The sequence below is a fragment of the Theropithecus gelada genome, chromosome 19, assembly GCF_003255815.1.
Source record: "Theropithecus gelada isolate Dixy chromosome 19, Tgel_1.0, whole genome shotgun sequence".
Lineage (NCBI taxonomy): Eukaryota > Metazoa > Chordata > Mammalia > Primates > Cercopithecidae > Theropithecus > Theropithecus gelada.
In genome coordinates this window covers 40,708,188-40,726,581 of record NC_037687.1, presented here as the reverse complement: position 1 = coordinate 40,726,581, position 18,394 = coordinate 40,708,188, and the positions used below count along the sequence as shown (strand labels likewise).

Here is an 18,394-nt window from a genome sequence, read left to right as displayed (position 1 = left end):
GTTCGAGACCAGCCGGGCAACATAGCGAGACCCTATCTCTAATAAACTTCTATATATATGTATGTATGTAGGTATATATACACACACATATATATGTATGTATATATATGTGTGTATTATATATGTGTGTGTATATGTACATATATATTATATATGTGTATATATGAAATAATTATATGTGTGTGTGTATACATACATACACACACACACACACATATATAATTATTTCAACTTGGCTGCATGTTTGAAATGTTTCATAGTAAATGTTAGGGAATGTTCTCTGGCGGCAACAAACAGCCCCACCAGGTGCCACCATTTCTATCACCTTATTTCCCTTATAGTACTATCAGTCTCTTTATTTTTATTTTAAAAGGAAAAAAAGAGATGAGGTCCTGCTATGTTGCCCAGGTTGGTCTCGAACTCCTGGGCTCAAGCCATTCTCCTGCCTTGGCCTCCCAAAGTGTTGGGATTACAGGTGTGAACCACTGCGCCTGGCTCTTGTCACCCTCTTATTTTATTTGTTTACTTGTTTACTTGTTATTTATTGACTGTCTAGTCATTGAAATGTAAGCCTCCCAACAGAAGTGGCATGGCCACCCACATCCTCCAGTGCCCAGAATAGTGATTGCCAGGAACTCAGTAAAGATGTGCTCTTTTTAAAGACAGGGTCTCCCTCTGTCACCCAGGCTGGAGTGCAGTGGCATGACCATGGCTCACTGCAGCCCTGACCTCCCCAGGCTCAGGTGATCCTCCCACTTCAGCCTCCCAACTACAGGAACGCACCCCCACACCAAGCTAATTTTTTCATTTTTGTAGAGAAGCGGTCTCATTCTGTTGTCCAGGCTGATTGCACACGCCTGGGCTCTAAGATTTCCAGCCTCGGCCCCCTAAAATGTAGGGATTACAAGGCGTGAACCACTGCACCCAGACAACATGTGTTTTATTTATTTATTTATTTATTTATTTATTTATTTATTTTGAGACGGAGTTTTGCTCTTGTTGCCCAGGCTGGAGCGCAATGGCGCGATCTAGGCTCATTGCAACCTGTGCCTCCCCGGCTCAAGTGAATTCTCCTGCCTCAACTTCCCGAGTAGCTGGGATTACAGGCACGTACCACCACGCCCAGCTATTTTTTGTATTTTTAGTAGAGATGGGGTTTCACCATGTTGACCAGGCTGGTCTCAAACTCCTGACCTTAGGTGATCCTCTGGGATTACAGGCATGAGCCACCGTGCCTGGCCCAACATGTGTTCTTGAATGCGTCTTGGGAGAGGACTGGGGAGCTAGTCTGGCTCCAGACTCAGTTCAGGGACCACAGGAAGGAATAAATACGACCTCCTAGCCCAGGTTCCCTAGAATGGTATACCCAGCAGCTGGAGAATGTCCCATAAGGTAAGGGAATGTGCGAGTTGGCCTGAAAAACGGGCAACAGGTTGAAGTAGATATCTTAATTGTTTCCGTAGAGCCCTAATTCCCGCCCCAAACCTAACACAGACCCTCTACCAATACCATTATTCTGGCCCCGCTCCAAGCCTAGGCCCCACCCCCCAGACTCTTAGGCCCTGCCCCAAAGCAAAAACTCCAGCCCTTTTAAAGCTAAGCAAGGCCCATTCCGGTCCGAGCCCTATCCCTCTGTCTTAGAGACCACTCCCAAGTATAAAATATTCAGAACTCCTCAGCCTAGCCCCGCCCCCTCAGTCCAAGCCACACCCCCCACCTTGCTCCTCCCTGATAGCATCCTAGCTCTCCGCCTAAACTTGGTTCCTGATGCCTAAGCTAGGCCCGGCACTCTCAGCTCTGTCCTAAAGACCAGCCTCCGCCTCTCCAACATGAGCCCTGCTCACATTCAAGGTTAGGAAGTCCCCCAAGTCTAGGCCACTGACTCAAAAATTAGGGAGCTTGGATCTGTGGGCGTTTAGAGGATAGGTTGGTGGAACTAGAGGAGATGGTCCCCAGTTTGTACTGCCTCTCCAGGGAGTCTCCCCAAACCCGAAGACACGCCCCATTGTGCTAACTCCTCATTGGATGGTGCAGTCTGTTCTGGCCTCTCTGATTGGTCCTTCCACAATCCCTAGCCATACTCCCTCTGCATCAGACTGCGCCTGTGAGCCACCCTTTCTGACCGACCCCTGCTTTCGCAGGATTTGCTCCTGATCGGGCAAGTCCTTGCGTATGGCTTTTTCTGATTGGACCGTTTGTAATCACAAGCCTGGATGGAACAGAAGTTCCACTATGGAGGGTGGGAGTACCAAGGAGGAGGAGAAGGAGGAGAAGGAGGAGGAGGAGGAGGAGGTGGTTCCCTAAATCTCTTGCCTAAGAGAGGGTGTGGCCATTGACCCCAAGATAGCCTGGGGTTAGTGTTCTAACTGTACAGACCACAGGTGTCTTTGTCTCCTATGCCTCAGTTTTGCTGTGTTTTGTTTTGTTTTTTCATCTTTAAGTTGGGGAAAATAATAGTACCTTTTTCATGAGGTGTTGCAAGAATTAAATGAGCTAATGCCTATAAAATGCTTCTAGAAGTACCTGGTACATAGGAAGCCCTCAAGAAGAGGGTCAGCTATTAGTATTCATTTGATCATGTAAGTGCATGACCTTGGATGAGTCCCTCTGCCTCTCTGACCTCTGCAGGCCAGGAGTTCCTTGTCCATTTAATTGAATGACCCTTCTTGTCTCCAGTCCTCCTCCTCCTCCTCCTCCATCTTCTGCCTTCAGGGACTGGGCCTGTGATCAGAGGGAGGGACAAGAGAGATAGCGAAAAGGGCACTAGTGGAGAGCAGAAAAGCTCAACCCAACCCTGCAGAGAATTTAGGGCAGGGTGAATTTTCTCTATGGACCAGTGTAGAGTGATTGTATCCCGAATCCCTCATGCAAAGGACTTGCCCTGATTGGGGGTGAGTGGGCATGAGGTAGGGTAGAGTGGGGTGGTAAGGGGATGGTGTTTTAAAGCTGGGAGGGCTTGGAGCTGGGCTTTTTGGACCCTACCCCCGGGAACGCCATGGGTGGGGGACGGGCGGCCCAGGCCCAAGGTCACTATGTCTTTGTTACCATGACAACAGCCACCTCTCTACCGGGAACCTGAAAAGGGGTGGGAGGAGGGAGTTCCCACGTCCCTGAAACCGGGGACAGAGAGGGGAACAATTAGAAACATGGAAGAGAAGCAGAGGGACAGAAGGGGTGTGATTCGTCTCTGTGAAGACCTGCCCATCTCGGAATTCTCAGAGCCTGGTCTACCATGGGTGCTTAATCAATGTCCCTCAGAGACAGACACAGAAAGCCTGAGAAAGTTCGATGTCCACAGATGCCAGGAGAAGGAAAAGAAGAATCTTCACATGGGGGCAGGTGTCCCTTCCCTGTCTCCTCAATCTCACACCCCTGGGGGTCCACTGAGGGCCCAGGATCGACTTCACTTTCCCCAGCCCTGGGTCCTCAGGCCTACCTGACCGTACAAACCATTCACCCGCCAGCAGCTCCTGAGATCCTGAAGCAATTACGTTCAAACCTCTTTGGCCTTTAAATTCTTCCTACCTAAGGGCTCAGCTGAGAAAAGTCGCATTCAGTGATGCCTCCTATCCCCAAGAGGTCGGGAGTCACGGAGGGGGAAACGGGCACTTTGCCTCCTTTATTCTCAGGGGTCCTTGTTCCCTTTGGAAGTGACCGCTCCGTAGATCCAGATATTCCCCCAATACCTCCAGGAGACCCAGGCCTCGCCCATCCGTCCCCCAACCCCCAAGGAAATCCTTCAGGCCCTTCCCTTTCTTTCTAAGAAACAGGTATCCTCCTTCCCTTCCGGGACCCAGCTCGCATTCCCCTAGGTCAGCCCGCCCCCTGCTGGCCCAAGTCTGGTACTGCAGGAACCGTCGGCTAGAGCCCAGATGAAAGGCAGATACTGAGTCTGAACTGAGGATCTCTGAGTTTTTGCATTTTTAAATTTATTTAAAGTCTTGGTTGTTCAGGTCCTAGGGGTCCAAGTCCCCAATCACGTTGAGGACTCAGACATCAGGAATTCAGGCCCAAGCCCAGAAATCAACGAAAGAAAGACAACTTCTCTTGGAGCCAGGCCTCCGTGAGGTCATCGGTGGTGCGGATTTCAAACACCTGGGCAGAGAGAGGTCTCGGCATTATGATCTACTCAAGAACTGAGACAGTGGCCGGGCGCGGTGGCTTACGCCTGTAAGAGAGCACTTTGGGAGGCTGAGGTGGGTGGATCACTTAAGGTCAGGAGTTCGAGACCAGGCTGGCCAATATGGTGAAACCCTGACTCTACTAAAAATACAAAAATTAGCTGGGCGTGGTGGTGGGCGCCTATAGTTCTAGCTACTTGGGAGGCTGCGGCAGGAGAATCGCTTGAACCCAGGAGGAGGAGGCTGCAGTGAGCCGAGGTTGCACCACTGCACTCCAGCCTGGGTGACAGAGCCAGACCCAGTTCTTTTAAAAAAAAAAAAAAAAAAGGCCGGGCGCGGTGGCTCAAGCCTGTAATCCCAGCACTTTGGGAGGCCGAGATGGGCGGATCACGAGGTCAGGATATCGAGACCATCCTGGCTAACATGGTGAAACCCCGTCTCTACTAAGAAATACAAAAAATAGCCGGGCGAGGTGGCGGGCGCCTGTAGTCCCAGCTACTCGGGAGGCTGAGGCTGGAGAATGGCGTGAACCCGGGAGGCGGAGCTTGCAGTGAGCTGAGATCCGGCCACTGCACTCCAGCCTGGGCGGCAGAACGAGACTCCGCCTCAAAAAAAAAAAAAAAAAAAAAAAAAACTGAGACAGTGAGGACTCTAGTCCCTCTTCCCTCAGACCCAGGACCCACACCACCTCTCCCTAACACTCTGGAGCCCCGCCCCAGCCTGAACCTTTGTGAGCTCTGCTGTCTGCACCAGCCTGTTCTTACTCCCTGCATACATCATCTGTTGTTCCGGCTTGCAGCCTGCGTGAAAAAGAGGAGAAAGGCACATCAGTGGGGACCCAGGCATGTTCTCTTGTAATGTCCTGAAGGCCCTGCAGTTTTCCAAGAGTCCTAGGAGCTCTTCTAAGGAGGTCCCCTCACTGTAGTCAGTTTCTAGGTTGGCTTTGGGGGCTTCAAGTTATTCTGAGGGTCTCTGGACATGATTTAGGGGCCAGACGGGGCTTTGTAGGTAAAAGGAAAAGGTGGGTTGGCTTAGGCCCCAGGACTGAGAACGGGTGGGCTCTTGGTGAATCTGAGCCCCCACCTCCACTTCACTGCCCTCCCACATCACGCATGCGACACACACACATCCTTACCCGGTCACACACAGGCTGTCACATGCTCACACACTAACACAGGTGCCTGCACACATTCGCACAGCCACACACACCCCCACACGCACACACCTGCACTCACGCATTTACACACACACACACACACACACACAGAATCGAAGGCCCTCTCCTGAGGAGAGTAGAGTTCTGTCTCACCCACAGGACTGGAGAAGATGAAACACAAAGGGTAGGACACTCGGCCATCGTCATGCACGTACTTGTAGCTGTAAACCACGAACCTACCATGAAAGGGAATTGAAAATCAGGACTCTGGCCTGCAGCCCAGGCTCAACAGCCATTACCTGAGTCCACAGCCTTGAAATGTTGGCTGAGTCTGAGAACCAGGGTTGATGTCTGGGACTCAGGGTACTGACCTCAAACACAACAAATGATTAAAAAATAATCATAGGGCCAGGCGCAGGGCTCACGCCTATAATCCCAGCACTTTGGGAGGCCGAGGCAGGTGGATCACCTGAGGTCAGGAGTTCGAGACCAGCCTGGCCAACATGTTGAAACCCCATCTCTACTAAAAATACAAAAATTAGCTGGGAGCGGTGGCATGCGCCTGTAATCCCAGCTAGTCAGGAGGCTGAGGCAAGAGAATCGTTTGAACTCAGGAAGCAGAGGTTGTAGTGAGCCGAGATCACACCACTGCACTCCAGCGTGGGTGACAACAGCGGAACTACGTCTCAAATAATAATAATAATAATAGTGCTTATTTGACTCACAATAACTTTATAATATAGGTGCTATTAATATCCCCATCGTACAGATGGAAAACCTGAGGCCCAAACTCACTTGCCCAAGGTTCTATGGATAGGGGAGAGATTTGAACCTGGGAAAGTGAATGCCAGCATGTAAGTGCTCACCCCCTATTCAATACTGTCCAGTGCACTCGAACCCCAGTGCACTGTGACCAGGGATGGCTACAGAATCGGCCAAGCCTGGTGTAAAATGAAAATGCGGGGCTTCTTGTTCAAGAAGCAGGAAAATTGTTTTCCTTTCTTTTGTAGTCCCTCCTTCGACTGACCTGGTCTTTTTTTACTATTATTAGAGACAGGGCCTCACTCTGTCCCAGGCTGGAGTGCGGTGGTGCAATCCTAGCTCACTGCAGTCTTGAACTCCTGGGCTCAAGTGATCCTCCTGTCTCAGCCTCCAGAGTAGTTGGGACTATAGGTGCACACCACCATGCCCAGCTAATTTTTTTTTTTTTTGAGACAGGGTCTCACTTTGTCACCCAGGATGGAGTACAGCGACGTGGTCTCAGCTCACTGCAGCCTCAACCTCCCAGGTTCAAGCGATCCTCCTGCCTCATCCTCCCAAGTAGCTGGGACTACAGGCATGTGCCACCATGTCCAGCTAATGTTTTTCTGTATTTTTTGCAGAGACAGAGTTTCACCATGTTGCCCAGGCTGGTCTCAAACTCCTGAGCTCAAGTGATCTGCCCACCTCAGTCTCCCGAAGTGCTAGGATTCCAGGCATGAGCTACTGTGCCTGCCCTTTTATTTAAAAAATTTTAGTAGAAATGGGGGTCTTGTTATGTTGCCCAGGCTGGTCTCGAACTCCTAGTCACAAGCAGTACTCCCACCTCAGACTCCCAAAGTGCTGAGATTACAGGGGCGAGCCACTGCACTCAGCCGGTCTTTTTTAATTTGCTATTTAAAGTCTTGCTCCCTCAGGCATGAGGATATGCGCAGGCAGAGCACAGATGCTCACAGGAACACCCTGTAACTTGTCAGGCAAGGGGTGCGTACTGGACCCCGACCCTCCCCACACCAGCAGGAAGCCCAAGGACAGCAGTGGTCACTGGGTGGGTGCAGAGAGTGGGTGGCTGAGAACCTGTTCCGGGAGGCGGCCCGGTGGTGGACTACCTGTGAACTTAGCTCCAAACCCCAGCACATTTGTGTGAAGTCCATTGTCCCATCTGACTTCATACAAAACAGAAATTCAAAGATAAAACTATAAAGAAGGTGACCATTAACCCCCATGTGTGAGGCCCCCTCCTAGGTGCGGGGCCCTGTGCAATTATCATATGCCCATGAAGCTGATCCTGGTTGAGTCCTACAGCCTGGGATTGAGGATCAAAATCCTAGAGACCCAAAATGAATTCAGTCAAGATGAAAAATCTTAACAGACCAGTTTTCACAGAAATAGTCAAAGAGCTCTTCCACCAAAAAAAGCACCAGGCTTATGTGACTTCACCCAGGATTATACTTAATCATTAAAAGTCAAGTCATTCCGGCCGGGCGCGGTGGCTCAAGCCTGTAATCCCAGCACTTTGGGAGGCCGAGACAGGCGGATCACGAGGTCAGGAGATCGAGACCATCCTGGCTAACATGGTGAAACCCCATCTCTACTAAAAATACAAAAAACTAGCCGGGCGTGGTGGCGGGCGCCTGTAGTCCCAGCTACTCGGAGGCTGAGGCAGGAGAATGGCGTGAACCTGGGAGGCGGAGCTTGCAGTGAGCCGAGATCGCGCCACTGCACTCCAGCCTGGGTGACACAGCGCGAGACTCCGTCTCAAAAAAAAAAAAAAAAAAAAAAAAAAGTCAAGTCATTCCTTTAGCAGGGTGCAGTGGCGGTGCCTGCAGTCCCAGTTGCTTGGGAGGCTGAGGCAGGAGGATGGCTTGAGCCCAGGAGTTGGAGGCTACAGTGAGCTAGGATCACAGCACTGTCCAATAGTCTGGGTGACACAGCGAGATCCTGTCTCTAAAAATTTTTTAAATAAAATAATAATGATATTGCTACCTAATGATATTGCTACAATAATTCATTTGCTGCCTAAAGTGTTCCCAAACATTGAAAAAGAAGGAAAATTTCTCTTTTTTTGTTTTTTTGAGACAGGGTCTTGCTCTGTCACCCAGGCTGGAGTGCAGGAGTGCTATCTTGGCTCACTTGTAGCCTCAACTTCCTGAACTCAAGTGATCCTCAACTTCAGTTTCCCAAGTAGCCGGAACCACAGGCACACACCACCATGCCTGGCTAATGTTTTTCTCTTTTTTTTTTTTTTTTTTTTAACAAAGACAAGGTCCTCCACCAGGTGTGGTGGCTCACGCCTGTAATCCCAGCACTTTGGGAGGCCGAGGCAGGTGGATCACCTGAGGTTAGAAGTTCAAGACCAGCCTGGCCAACATGGTGAAACCCTGTCTCTACTAAAAATACAAAAATTAGCTGGGCATGGTGGTGTGCGCCTGTAATCCCAGCTACTCGGGAGGCTGAGGCCAGAGAATCGCTTGAACCTGGGAGGCAGAGTTTGCAGTGAGCCAAGATCACGCCACTGCACTCCAGCCTGGGCGACAGAGTGAGACTCTGTCTCTAACAACAACAACAAAAAAATAGAGACAAAGTCTTGCTATGTTGCCCAGGATAGTCTCGAACTCCTGACCTCAGGTGATCCTCCCACTCACTTCGGGTTCCCAAAGTGCTGGGATTACAGGTGGGGGCCACAGTGCCTGGCCAAAATTTCATTTTTTAAAAATGATGTCAGCGTAATGTTGAAACAAAAACCCAAAAAAGTTTGTACAAAAAAAAAAAAAAAAGCAGACTCTAAACCAGTATCATATAAATTATCAGTGTAAAATTCTGCAATAAAATATTGCTATGCAAACAAAAAGTTCTAGAGTATGAACTCTTGGCCTCAAACACAGAGATTCCTTTTTTTTTTTTTTTTTTTTTTTTTTTTTGAGATGGAGTCTTGCTGTGTCAGCCAGGCTGGAGTGCAGTGGGGTGATCTCAGCTCACTGCAACCTCTGCCTCCCAAGTTCAAGTGATTCTCGTGCCACAGCCTCCTGAGTAGCTGGGATTACAGTCACATGCCACCACACCCACCTAATTTTTATATTTTTAGTAGAGACAGGGTTTCACCGTGTTGGCCAGGCTGGTCTTGAACTCCCGACCTCAAGTGATCTGCCCTCCTCGATCTCCCAAAGTGCTGGGATTACAGGGATGAGCTACCTTGCCAGGCCAGACACAGAGATTCTAAGTCCATGAATAGGGCTAGAATTCAAGAAGTTTCTTAGCCTGTACTTCCAACATCACCCCTCCCCTCATGGCCTGATCCAACCCTTTCTTCCCCCAGGATACCTGGGCTGTCTCTCAGGCAATTCCATTTTGAGCTCCTCTGGGGAAATGTTCTGAGGCAAGAAAACAGAAGAAAAGACAAAGAATGAGGCTGGGCGCAGTGGCTCACGCCTGTAAATCTCAGCACTTTGGGAGGCTGAGGCAGGTAGATTACCTGAGGCCAAGAGTTAGAGACCAGACTGGCCAACATGGTGAAACCCCATCTCTACTAAAAATACAAAATTAGCCAGGCGTGGCTGGGCGAGGTGGCTCATGCCTGTAATCCCAGCACTTTGGGAGGCCGAGGCGGGTGGATCACAAGGTCAGGAAATCATTGAGACCATCCTGGCTAAAAGAGTGAAACCCCGTCTCCACTAAAAATACAGAAAATTAGCCAGGTGTGGTGGCATGCACTTGTAGTCCCAGCTACTCGGGAAGCTGAGGCAGGAGAATTGCTTGAATTTGGGATGCGGAGGTTGCAATGAGCCGAGATCGCGCCACTGTACTCCAGCCTGGGAGACAGAGTGAGACTCCATCTCAAAAAAAAAAATTAGCCAGGCATGGTGGCGTGCACCTGTAATCCCAGCTACCTGGGAGGCTGAGGCAGGAGAATTGCATGAACCCAGGAGGCGGAGGTTGCAGTGAGTCAAGATTGTGCCATTGCACTCTAGCCTGGGCAAAAAAGATCGAAACTCCATGTCAAAAGAAAAAAAAAATGACTGCCTTTAGGTGAGCACTTACCATGTGCCAAGGCACTGTTCTACGAAACACACATGGATTAATTCATAGAACTATCCCATAAGTCTGTGGGGTAGGTCCTATCATTATGCCCATTATACAGCTGAGAAAACTGAGGCCCAGAGGTGTTAAGCCATTTGCCCAAGATTGCACAGATAGAAAGTAGCAGAGTTGAGATTTGAATCTGTGTTCAAATCATAACTGCTTCACTATACTGCTTTTCAGAGGGCCTGAGAGAGCCCCAGCCCTCAGTCTCCATGGATTCCCTTATAAATCCGCATCACAACTCTAGGGAAATAAGCCTTATTATCGTTCTTGTTATTGATAAAGACAGTGAGGCCACCAGAGGGTGAAGTCTACCTCTTTTTTGTTTGTTGTTGTTGTTGTTATTGTTATTTGTAGAGATGGGGTCTTGCTTTGTTGCCCAGGTTGGTCTCAAACTCCCGGCCTCGAGCAACCCTCCAACCTCAGCCTCCTAAATAGCTGGGATCACAGGTGCACACCACTGTGCTTGGCTAATTTTTGTATTTTTAGTAGAGTCAGGGTGTTACCATGTTGCCCAGGCTGGTCTCAAACTCCTGGGCTCAAGTGATCCTCCTGCCTCAGCCTCCCAAAGTGCTGGCATCACAGGCATGAGCCACCACGCCCGGCTAGCTTTTTAACTTTCTGTGGAAACTCTTTCATCTGAATGCCAATAAAGCATTATTATCATCATTGTTAAGATCATCATCACCTTATTGAGCATATAGTAAGTGCCAGGCCTTGTTCTAAACCCATTACAAGAATTAAATCACTGGATGTAAAAACAAGCCTATGAGGTAAGTACTATTCTCCCCATTTCACAGATGAGAAAATAGAGACACATACAGGCAAACTCTCTTGCTGGGGGTCATGAGTGAGCTAGAACTTGATCTCCAGGTTTGGTTTTGTTTTTGTTTTTGTTTTCTGAGACAGAGTCTTGCTCTGTGGCTCAGACTGAAGCGTAGTGGCACGATCTCGACTCACTACGGCCTCCACTTCCTGGGTTCCAGTGATTCTCCTGCCTCGGCCTCCCAAGTAGCTGTGATTACAGGTGCACGCCACAACGCCCAGCAAACTTTTTATATTTTTAGTACAGATGGGGTTTCACCGTGTTGGCCAGGCCGGTCTTGAACTCCTGACCTCAAGTGATTTGCCCGCCTCGGCCTCCCAAAGTGCTGGGATTACAGGCGTTAGCCACCGTGCTCAGCCGATCTCCAGGTCTTTCTACTCCCATGCCAGGCTCTTCATATCAGTTCCAACCACTTGGGTCTCCCAGTCCCAGCCCGTACCTCCCAGTCCCAACCACCACAGCCCCTCACCTGAAATTCTTCCTCCAGTACCACCATCTGCCGGTCTTTGTCCACCTTCACTGGGGAGGTGTGGCACACATGGATTAGACACTCCCCCGATCCACAGGGTACACGAGCCCAGCCCTCCTTATTTGCCCCCACCAGCGCCCTCCCATCCTTCCATGAGGGAAGATGCCACTCACTTATGATGGCTGCATTGTCTGTCTCTTTCCGGAAGCGGAATTTCCTCAGCTTTTCTGTTAGCTCTGGGTCTACCTCGCACACCACCAGGGAGTCAGACTGCCAGAAGGACCCAGGAAGAGCTGAGATGGTCTGGCCTCAGCCCTCACCCCTTCCCCAAACCTCAGTTTCTCCATCCGCTCATGAAGAGGAGCATTGCACCGGCCCATCTGATGCCTTTGTGAACACTGAGAAAAGGCACCCTTCCTGCAGGGCAGGTACCCCTCACCAGGTCGCTCAGCTTGGGGCGCGGAGCAGGGGCTGGATTCCTGCCTTCTCCACAGGGACCCTTGGGGGACACTCAAGGAGATGCAGAGATCCACTTCCTGGGCCTAAACCCAGAGCCGCTGTCTCTCTGTCCTCCCAGCCAGGCTGTTCGCCACAGTGGTGTCCCCTTCCCGGCCCGTGACCTCCATCCCGTAGCCTGACCTTCACCCAGGTGTCCTCCGACCCCAGCCCCAGCTCTTCCCATAGGACCCCTGTCCCCTGACCATGGTTGTTCTGTCCACAGGCCTCTTCTTTTCTCAGTTCCGCTGTCTTCTAGGGGTGGGGACCGGGGTTGCAGAGGGGGCAGGCTATGCAGTAGGAGGAAGGTTTCATGCAACACCACATCCTGTTTATGCCCTTTCTGGGACAACTGTCACAGAGGGCTCCTCCCCCTCCTTCCTTCCCCTCATCTGCCAGGACCTGTCAGGAAATTGCTCAGACCAGGGTTCAAAAGCTTCCTTGCTGTGTGACCCTAGCTAAGTAACTTCACCCCTCTGATTTGAGATTGTGGTGAGGATAGAAATAGCTTCACATGGGCCGGGCACGGTGGCTCACACCTGTAATGCCAGCACTTTGGGAGGCCAAGGCGGGCAGATCACCTGAGGTCAGGAGCTGGAGACCAGCCTGGCCAACATGGCGAAACCCTGTCTCTACTAAAAATACAAAATATTAGCTAGACTTGGGGGTGCATGCCTGTAATCCCAGCTACTCAGGAGGCTGAGGCACAAGAATCGCTTGAATCCAAGCAGCAGAGGTTGCAGTGAGTCAAGATCACGTCATTGCACTCTAGCCTGGGCAACAGAGTGAGACTCTGTCTCAATAAATATAAATAAAAATAAATAAACAGCTTCACATGGCTGCCAGCATGGCAGATACAATAGATACTAAAAACGGGCTGGGCACAGTAGCTCACACCTGTAATCCTAGCACTTTGGGAGGCCAAGGTGGGCAGATCACGAGGTCAGGAGATCGAGACCATCCTGGCTAACATGGTGAAACCCCGTCTCTACTAAAAATACAAAAAAAATTAGCCGGGCGTGGTGGCGGGTGCTTGTAGTCCCAGCTACTGGGGAGGATGAGGCAAGAGAATGGCGTGAACCCAGGAGGCAGAGCTTGCAGTGAGCTGAGATCATGCCACTGCACTCCAGCCTGGGTGACAAAGCATGACACCATCTCAAAAAATATATATATATACACACACTAAAACGAACTATTTTGCTCCTCCCCTCCTTCAGGCAGCCTTCCTGGATTGACCCCCATCTGGGATATTTGAATTGCAGGGCTGGAAAAGGGGAGTTCAGTCTTTTGCTGGTCAGACTGATGCCCATTATGTCAATGGCAAAATGGGGACCAGAGGGGCCACCCCACACTGCCTGGGTAATGGTGACTTTTTTCCTGCACTTTTTCAAACTCACTAGCCTTGCAATGACCTATGAGGCCCTGCAACAAGGGAGCTCAATCAGACCAGTACCCACTTTTTTTTTTTTTTTTTTTGAGACAGGGTCTCACTCTGTCACCCAGGATGGAGTGCAGTGGTGCGATCTCAGTTCACTGCAACCTCCGCCTCCCAGGTTCAAGCCATTCTCTGGCCTCAGCCTCCCAAGTAGCTGGGACTACAGGCACGTGCCACTATGCCCGGCTAATTTCTGTATTTTTAGTAGAAATGGGGTTTCACCATGTTGACCAGGTTGTCTCGAACTCCTGACCTCAAATGATCCACCTGCCTCGGCTTCCCAAAGTGCTGGGACTCCAGTTGTGAGCCACCGTGAGCCACCATGCCCGGCCATTTTTTTTATTGAGTATTTTTGCACTGCCCCCTTTTCCCATCCCGAAATAAAATTCCTAGATAATATAACCTACTTACACACATAAATTCAAAAAAATCAATATAATGTCCTGACTGTCATATAAAGAAGAAATAAAAGGAAAGTAGTTCACACGAAAACCATATGTATTTCAGTGAGAAAATAAAAGCAAACAAAAGAGAATTTTCACAGGTTCCTAGGCCCACTGTGACTGGCCCACTTCCCTCCAGTGGGCAAACCCCAGACCCTGCACTGGACTCTACCCCTTTACCTACATCTCTGCAGCTATCCTCCCTTTCTCTCTTGTCTCACCAATATCCCCATGCCTCCTGGATCTTTCTGCTTAGTCTCCATGTAGTGTTACTTCTTCCATCTTATTTTTTTTTTCTTTTCTTTTTTTCTTTTGAGACAGGGTCTCATTCTGTCACCCAGGCTGGAGTACAGTGGTGCAATCATAGCTCACTGTAACCTCCAACTTCTCGGCTCAAGCCACCTTCCCACCTTGGCCTTCTAGGTAGCTGGGACTATAGGCACGCAGCACCATGCCTAGCCAATTTTATTTTTTCTTTTTATAGAGACAGGATCTCACTATGTGGCCCGCACTGGCCTCAAACTCCTGGCCTCAAGCGATCCTCCTGCCTCAGCCTCTCAATGTGCAGGGATTACAGGCATGAGCCACCGAGTCTGGCCTCTTCCACTTTTAAAAACATAAAACCTTATCTCCTGTCCAGCTGCTGCTCACTCATTTCCTTCCCTTTTCCGCAAGATTTCTCAAAAGAATCATCTACATTGCTGCCTCCAATTTCTCCTCCCAGTTTCCTCTTCTGCCTCCTCCAACCAGCCTTTCCCCCATACTCCTCTCGGCTGACATGCCCTTGTCAAGGTCACCCACGCACTCCACGGTGCTGGATCTAATGGTCACACCTCAGTCCTCCTTAGCCACATCTGACACAGCCCATCACTCCCTGTTCCCTGAAACATCATCTTCACGACACCACACTGGTTCTCTTTTCTTTTCTTTCTTTCTTTTTTTTTTTTTTTTTTTTTGAGACAGGGGTCTCGCTCTGTCACCCAGGCTGGAGTACAGTGGCACCATTTCAGCTCACTGCAACCTCCACCTCCTGGGTTCAACTGATTCTCTCACCTCAGCCTCCCAAGTAGCTGGGATTACAGGCATGAGCCACCGCAGCCAGCTTTTTTGTTTTTTTTTTTTTCTTGAGATGGAGTCTCTCTCTGTCGCCCAGGCTGGAGTGCAGTGGCACAATCTTGGCTCACTGCAACCTCTGCCTCCCGGGTTCAAGCAGTTCTCCTGCCTCAGCCTCATGAGTAGCTGGGATTACAGGTGCATGCCACCACAACCAGCTAATTTTTGTATTTCTAGTAGAGATGGGGTTTCACCATGTTGGTCAGGCTAGTCTTGAACTCCTGACCTCGTGATCTGCCTGCCTCAGCTTCCCAAAGTGCTGGGATTACAGGCATGAGCTACGGCGCCTAGCCATATTTTTATATTTTTAGTAGAGACAGGGTTTTACCATGTTGGCCAGGCTGGTCTGGAACCCTCCCATGGGCCAGACACAGTGGCTCATGCCTGTAATCCCAGCACTTTGGGAGGCCAAGGCAAGAGAATTGCTTGAGACCAGGAGTTCAAGACCAGCCTGGGCAACATAGCAAGACCCTGTCTCTAAAAAAAAATTTAAAAGTAGCCGGGCATGGTGGCATGTGTCTGTAATCCCAAGTACCAGCTACTTGCGAGGCTAAGGTTGGGAAGATCACTTGAGTCCAGGAGTTTGAGGCTGCAGTGAGCTAGATTGCACCACTGCACTCCAGCCCAGATGACAGAGTGAGATCCTGTCTCTAAAAAACAAACAGCAGGCCGGGCGTGTTGGCTCATGCCTGTAATCTCAACAATTTGGGAGGCTGAGGTGGGCAGATCACTTGAGTCCAGGAGTTCGAGACCAGCCTGGGCAACATGGTGAAACTCCATTACTACTGAAAATACAAAACCTAGCCAGGGGTGATGGCATATGGCTGTAGTTCCAGCTACTCCAGAGGCTGAGGCAGGAGAATCGCTTGAACCCAGGAGGCAGGGGTTGCAGTGAGCTGAGGTTGTAGTTAGCCACGATCACACCACTATAGTCCAGCCTGGGCAACAGAGTGAGACCCTGCCACACACACACACACACACACACACATACACACACACACACACCCCAACAATGACAAAAATACTAAGTTACCTGTCACCACCCCTACCCCATTGCCTCTTGGACCTTGCCCTTCATTGGCCCTCTTTTTGCTCACTCCACTCCAGCAATGCTGGCCTCTTTGTGGTTCTGTGAATGATCCTACCACATGGCCTTTGCACTTGCTGTTTTCTCTTTCTGGAACCCCCTCTTTCTCCTTCATTCCTTCAGATTTCTGTTTCAGTCTCACCTAATGAAAGACGCCTTTCCCCATGTAAATTAACTCTGGCTGCATCACTCCATTCTCTTAGCTGCTTTCTTGTTGTTTATTTATTTGTTTGTTTATTTACAGACATAGTCTGTCACCTGGGCTACAGTGCAATGGCAAATCTCTGCTTATTGCAACCTCCGCCTCCTGGGTTCAAGTGATTCTCCTGCCTCACCCTCCTGAGTAGCTGGGACTACAGGCATGTGCCACTATGCCCAGTTAATTTTTGGCATTTTTAGTAGAGACAGGGTTTTGCCACTTTGGCCAGGCTGGTCTCAAACTCCTGGCCTCAAGTGATCCACCGGCCTCAGCCTCCCAAAGTGCTGGGATTACAGGTGTGAGTCACCATGCCCGGCCACTGCTTTCTTTTTCTCCTTGGAAAGTAACACAAAGTAACACTGTATTTCCTTATTGTTTGTGTCCCCAGGAACTAGAGTGTAAGTTTTTTTTTTGGTTTTTTGTTTTTTGTTTTTTTTGAGATGGAGTTTCACTGTTGTTGCCCAGGCTGGAGTGCAATGGCATGATCTTGGCTCACTACAACCTCTGCCACTCGGGGTTCAAGCAATTCTCCTGCCTCAGCCTCCCAAGTAGCTGGGACTACAGGCATGCGCCACCACGCTCCGCTGATTTTGTATTTTTAGTAGAGACGGGGTTTCACGTCATGTTGGTCAGGCTGGTCTCGAACTCCTGACCTCAAGTGATCCACCTTCCTTGGCCTCCCATAATGTTGGAATTACAGGTATGAGTCACCGCACTCATCCTACTGTTGTATTTTTAGCACCTTAAGCAGAGCCTGGCACATATTGGATACTCAAGAAATATTATTGAATGAATTAATGAACCAGCAGTTATCAAGCACAATCATTTTATACAGTGTGAAGGCTGTTGCTTAAATGCAGGAGGTAGTGGATGGGGTTTGTGACATGGCCCCACCCTGGTGAAATGGCCTTTCCTCAAAGCGTCTATAATGCCACACTGTCCTGGTCTTCCTCTCTCTGGCTGCCCTTTTCAATATTCATCGACAGTGTCAATTCCTTTGCTCAAATCCTGCCTCTCCGTTTCAGAGTTCTGTTCATTCCCTGTCTCCAATGATCCTTCACACCCTCCCCGCGCTAGACCCCTAACTCCCACAGCCTCAATTACCATCTTTGACGATCCTTATATCTTGGTCTCCAGCCTCAATTTCTCTCTTAAGCTCCAGACCCGGGGTTTGTGTACCTCCTGGACCTCGCTGCTAGGCATCCACATTGGGCTTAGTATCTTCCCAACCTGCTTCTCCTCTGGGGCCCAATCTCCCGGCCAGAGGGCCTGGTTCTAAACTTTTCTCCCCCTTCCACTCCATGGCCAGCCAGTTTCAGGGCCCGTTTGCTCTGCCTCCAGGGCGTCCCTCCCACCTGCACCTCCTTCCCTCCCCACAGTCCCTCCCTTGTGCAAACCCCCCTCTTTCTTCCCCAACTCCTCCCCCCGCTGTCTCCCTGGACTCCCGACCCCGTTTCATTCCCTCCAATCCGCCCTCCATGTATAAGCCAGAGAGACATCTCTCCAAAACCCCCGACTCACCATGATCCTCCCCGGCTTGAAGCCCTTCAGGGCTCCCTAGTGCCCTCGGGACAAGTCCAAACTCTCTCAAGTGGCCAAACAACTGGCCTCTGCTCGTTCCTCACCCCTCCCTGTCTTCAACTCGACCCTCGACCCCGACTGGCTCTCTGAGTGCCTGTAACAAGCCAGATCTCTGTCACCGAGAGCCTTCTGAACACAGATCCCTCTGATTTGTTCACCCAGACCCAAGACAGTTTGTGGAACGCCCAGATCACAACCAAAGTCATAGCAACAACTCCCGTTTATTGGCGGCCTCCTTGATCCCGAGCGCTTTCCGTGCATTCTCTTCCCACCCTAACGGCTAGATCTCGCCTCGCCATTCCCATCGGAGAGAGCAAGCGGCAGGCTCAGAACAGCGCGATGAGAAAGCCGAGCCCCCCAAAGCCCGAGTGCAGACGGCTACCGGGGACAGCGTTGGGTGGGGCGGGCCACCCAAGGGGCGGGGAAGAGGAGGCCCGGAACGCCTGAATCGGGAACTGCGACTTCGCTCCGGGCAGCTGGGGTGGACGCGCGCGAGCCTGCCCCCTGCGGGCCTGGAGGCCCAATCCCAGGCTCTGCCGGGCCCGTTACCCTAGGCAACGCCGCGCGCGCCCCGCCCCTTCCCCGCCCCCCAGCCCCAAACCCCAGGCCTGACCGACTGCCCGTCACCCC

At 50.5% G+C, this 18,394-nt stretch overlaps 1 protein-coding gene across 4 annotated transcripts; it reads right to left on the bottom strand.

Moving 5' to 3' along the window:
• Positions 1-3,908: 3,908 nt before the first annotated feature.
• Positions 3,909-18,201, bottom strand: GMFG (glia maturation factor gamma). Of its 4 annotated transcripts, none has more exons than XM_025366570.1 (7): positions 17,705-18,201; positions 11,585-11,681; positions 11,412-11,461; positions 9,358-9,407; positions 5,431-5,513; positions 4,848-4,921; positions 3,909-4,095 (listed from the first exon to the last, which is right to left on the bottom strand). In XM_025366570.1, the coding sequence occupies exons 1-7, from the start codon at positions 17,705-17,707 to the stop codon at positions 4,024-4,026; spliced, it is 429 nt and encodes a 142-aa protein (XP_025222355.1). In that variant the 5' UTR covers positions 17,708-18,201; the 3' UTR covers positions 3,909-4,023. The 4 variants fall into 4 exon arrangements, with proteins under 4 accessions (XP_025222355.1, XP_025222354.1, XP_025222356.1 ...); XM_025366569.1 differs by lacking the exon at positions 17,705-18,201 and adding an exon at positions 12,113-12,325; XM_025366571.1 differs by lacking the exon at positions 11,585-11,681 and having other exon boundaries at positions 17,705-18,200.
• Between the last annotated feature and the right edge of the window lie 193 nt (positions 18,202-18,394).

Excerpts from the sequence above, each read along its gene's own strand:
- GMFG (XM_025366570.1), bottom strand. Across the intron at positions 11,462-11,584 it reads AGACAATGCAGCCATCATAA|TGAAGGTGGACAAAGACCGG; the intron begins GTGAGTGGCATC and ends ACACCTCCCCAG. Across the intron at positions 4,922-5,430 it reads CATCTTCTCCAGTCCTGTGG|GCTGCAAGCCGGAACAACAG; the intron begins GTGAGACAGAAC and ends TTTTTCACGCAG.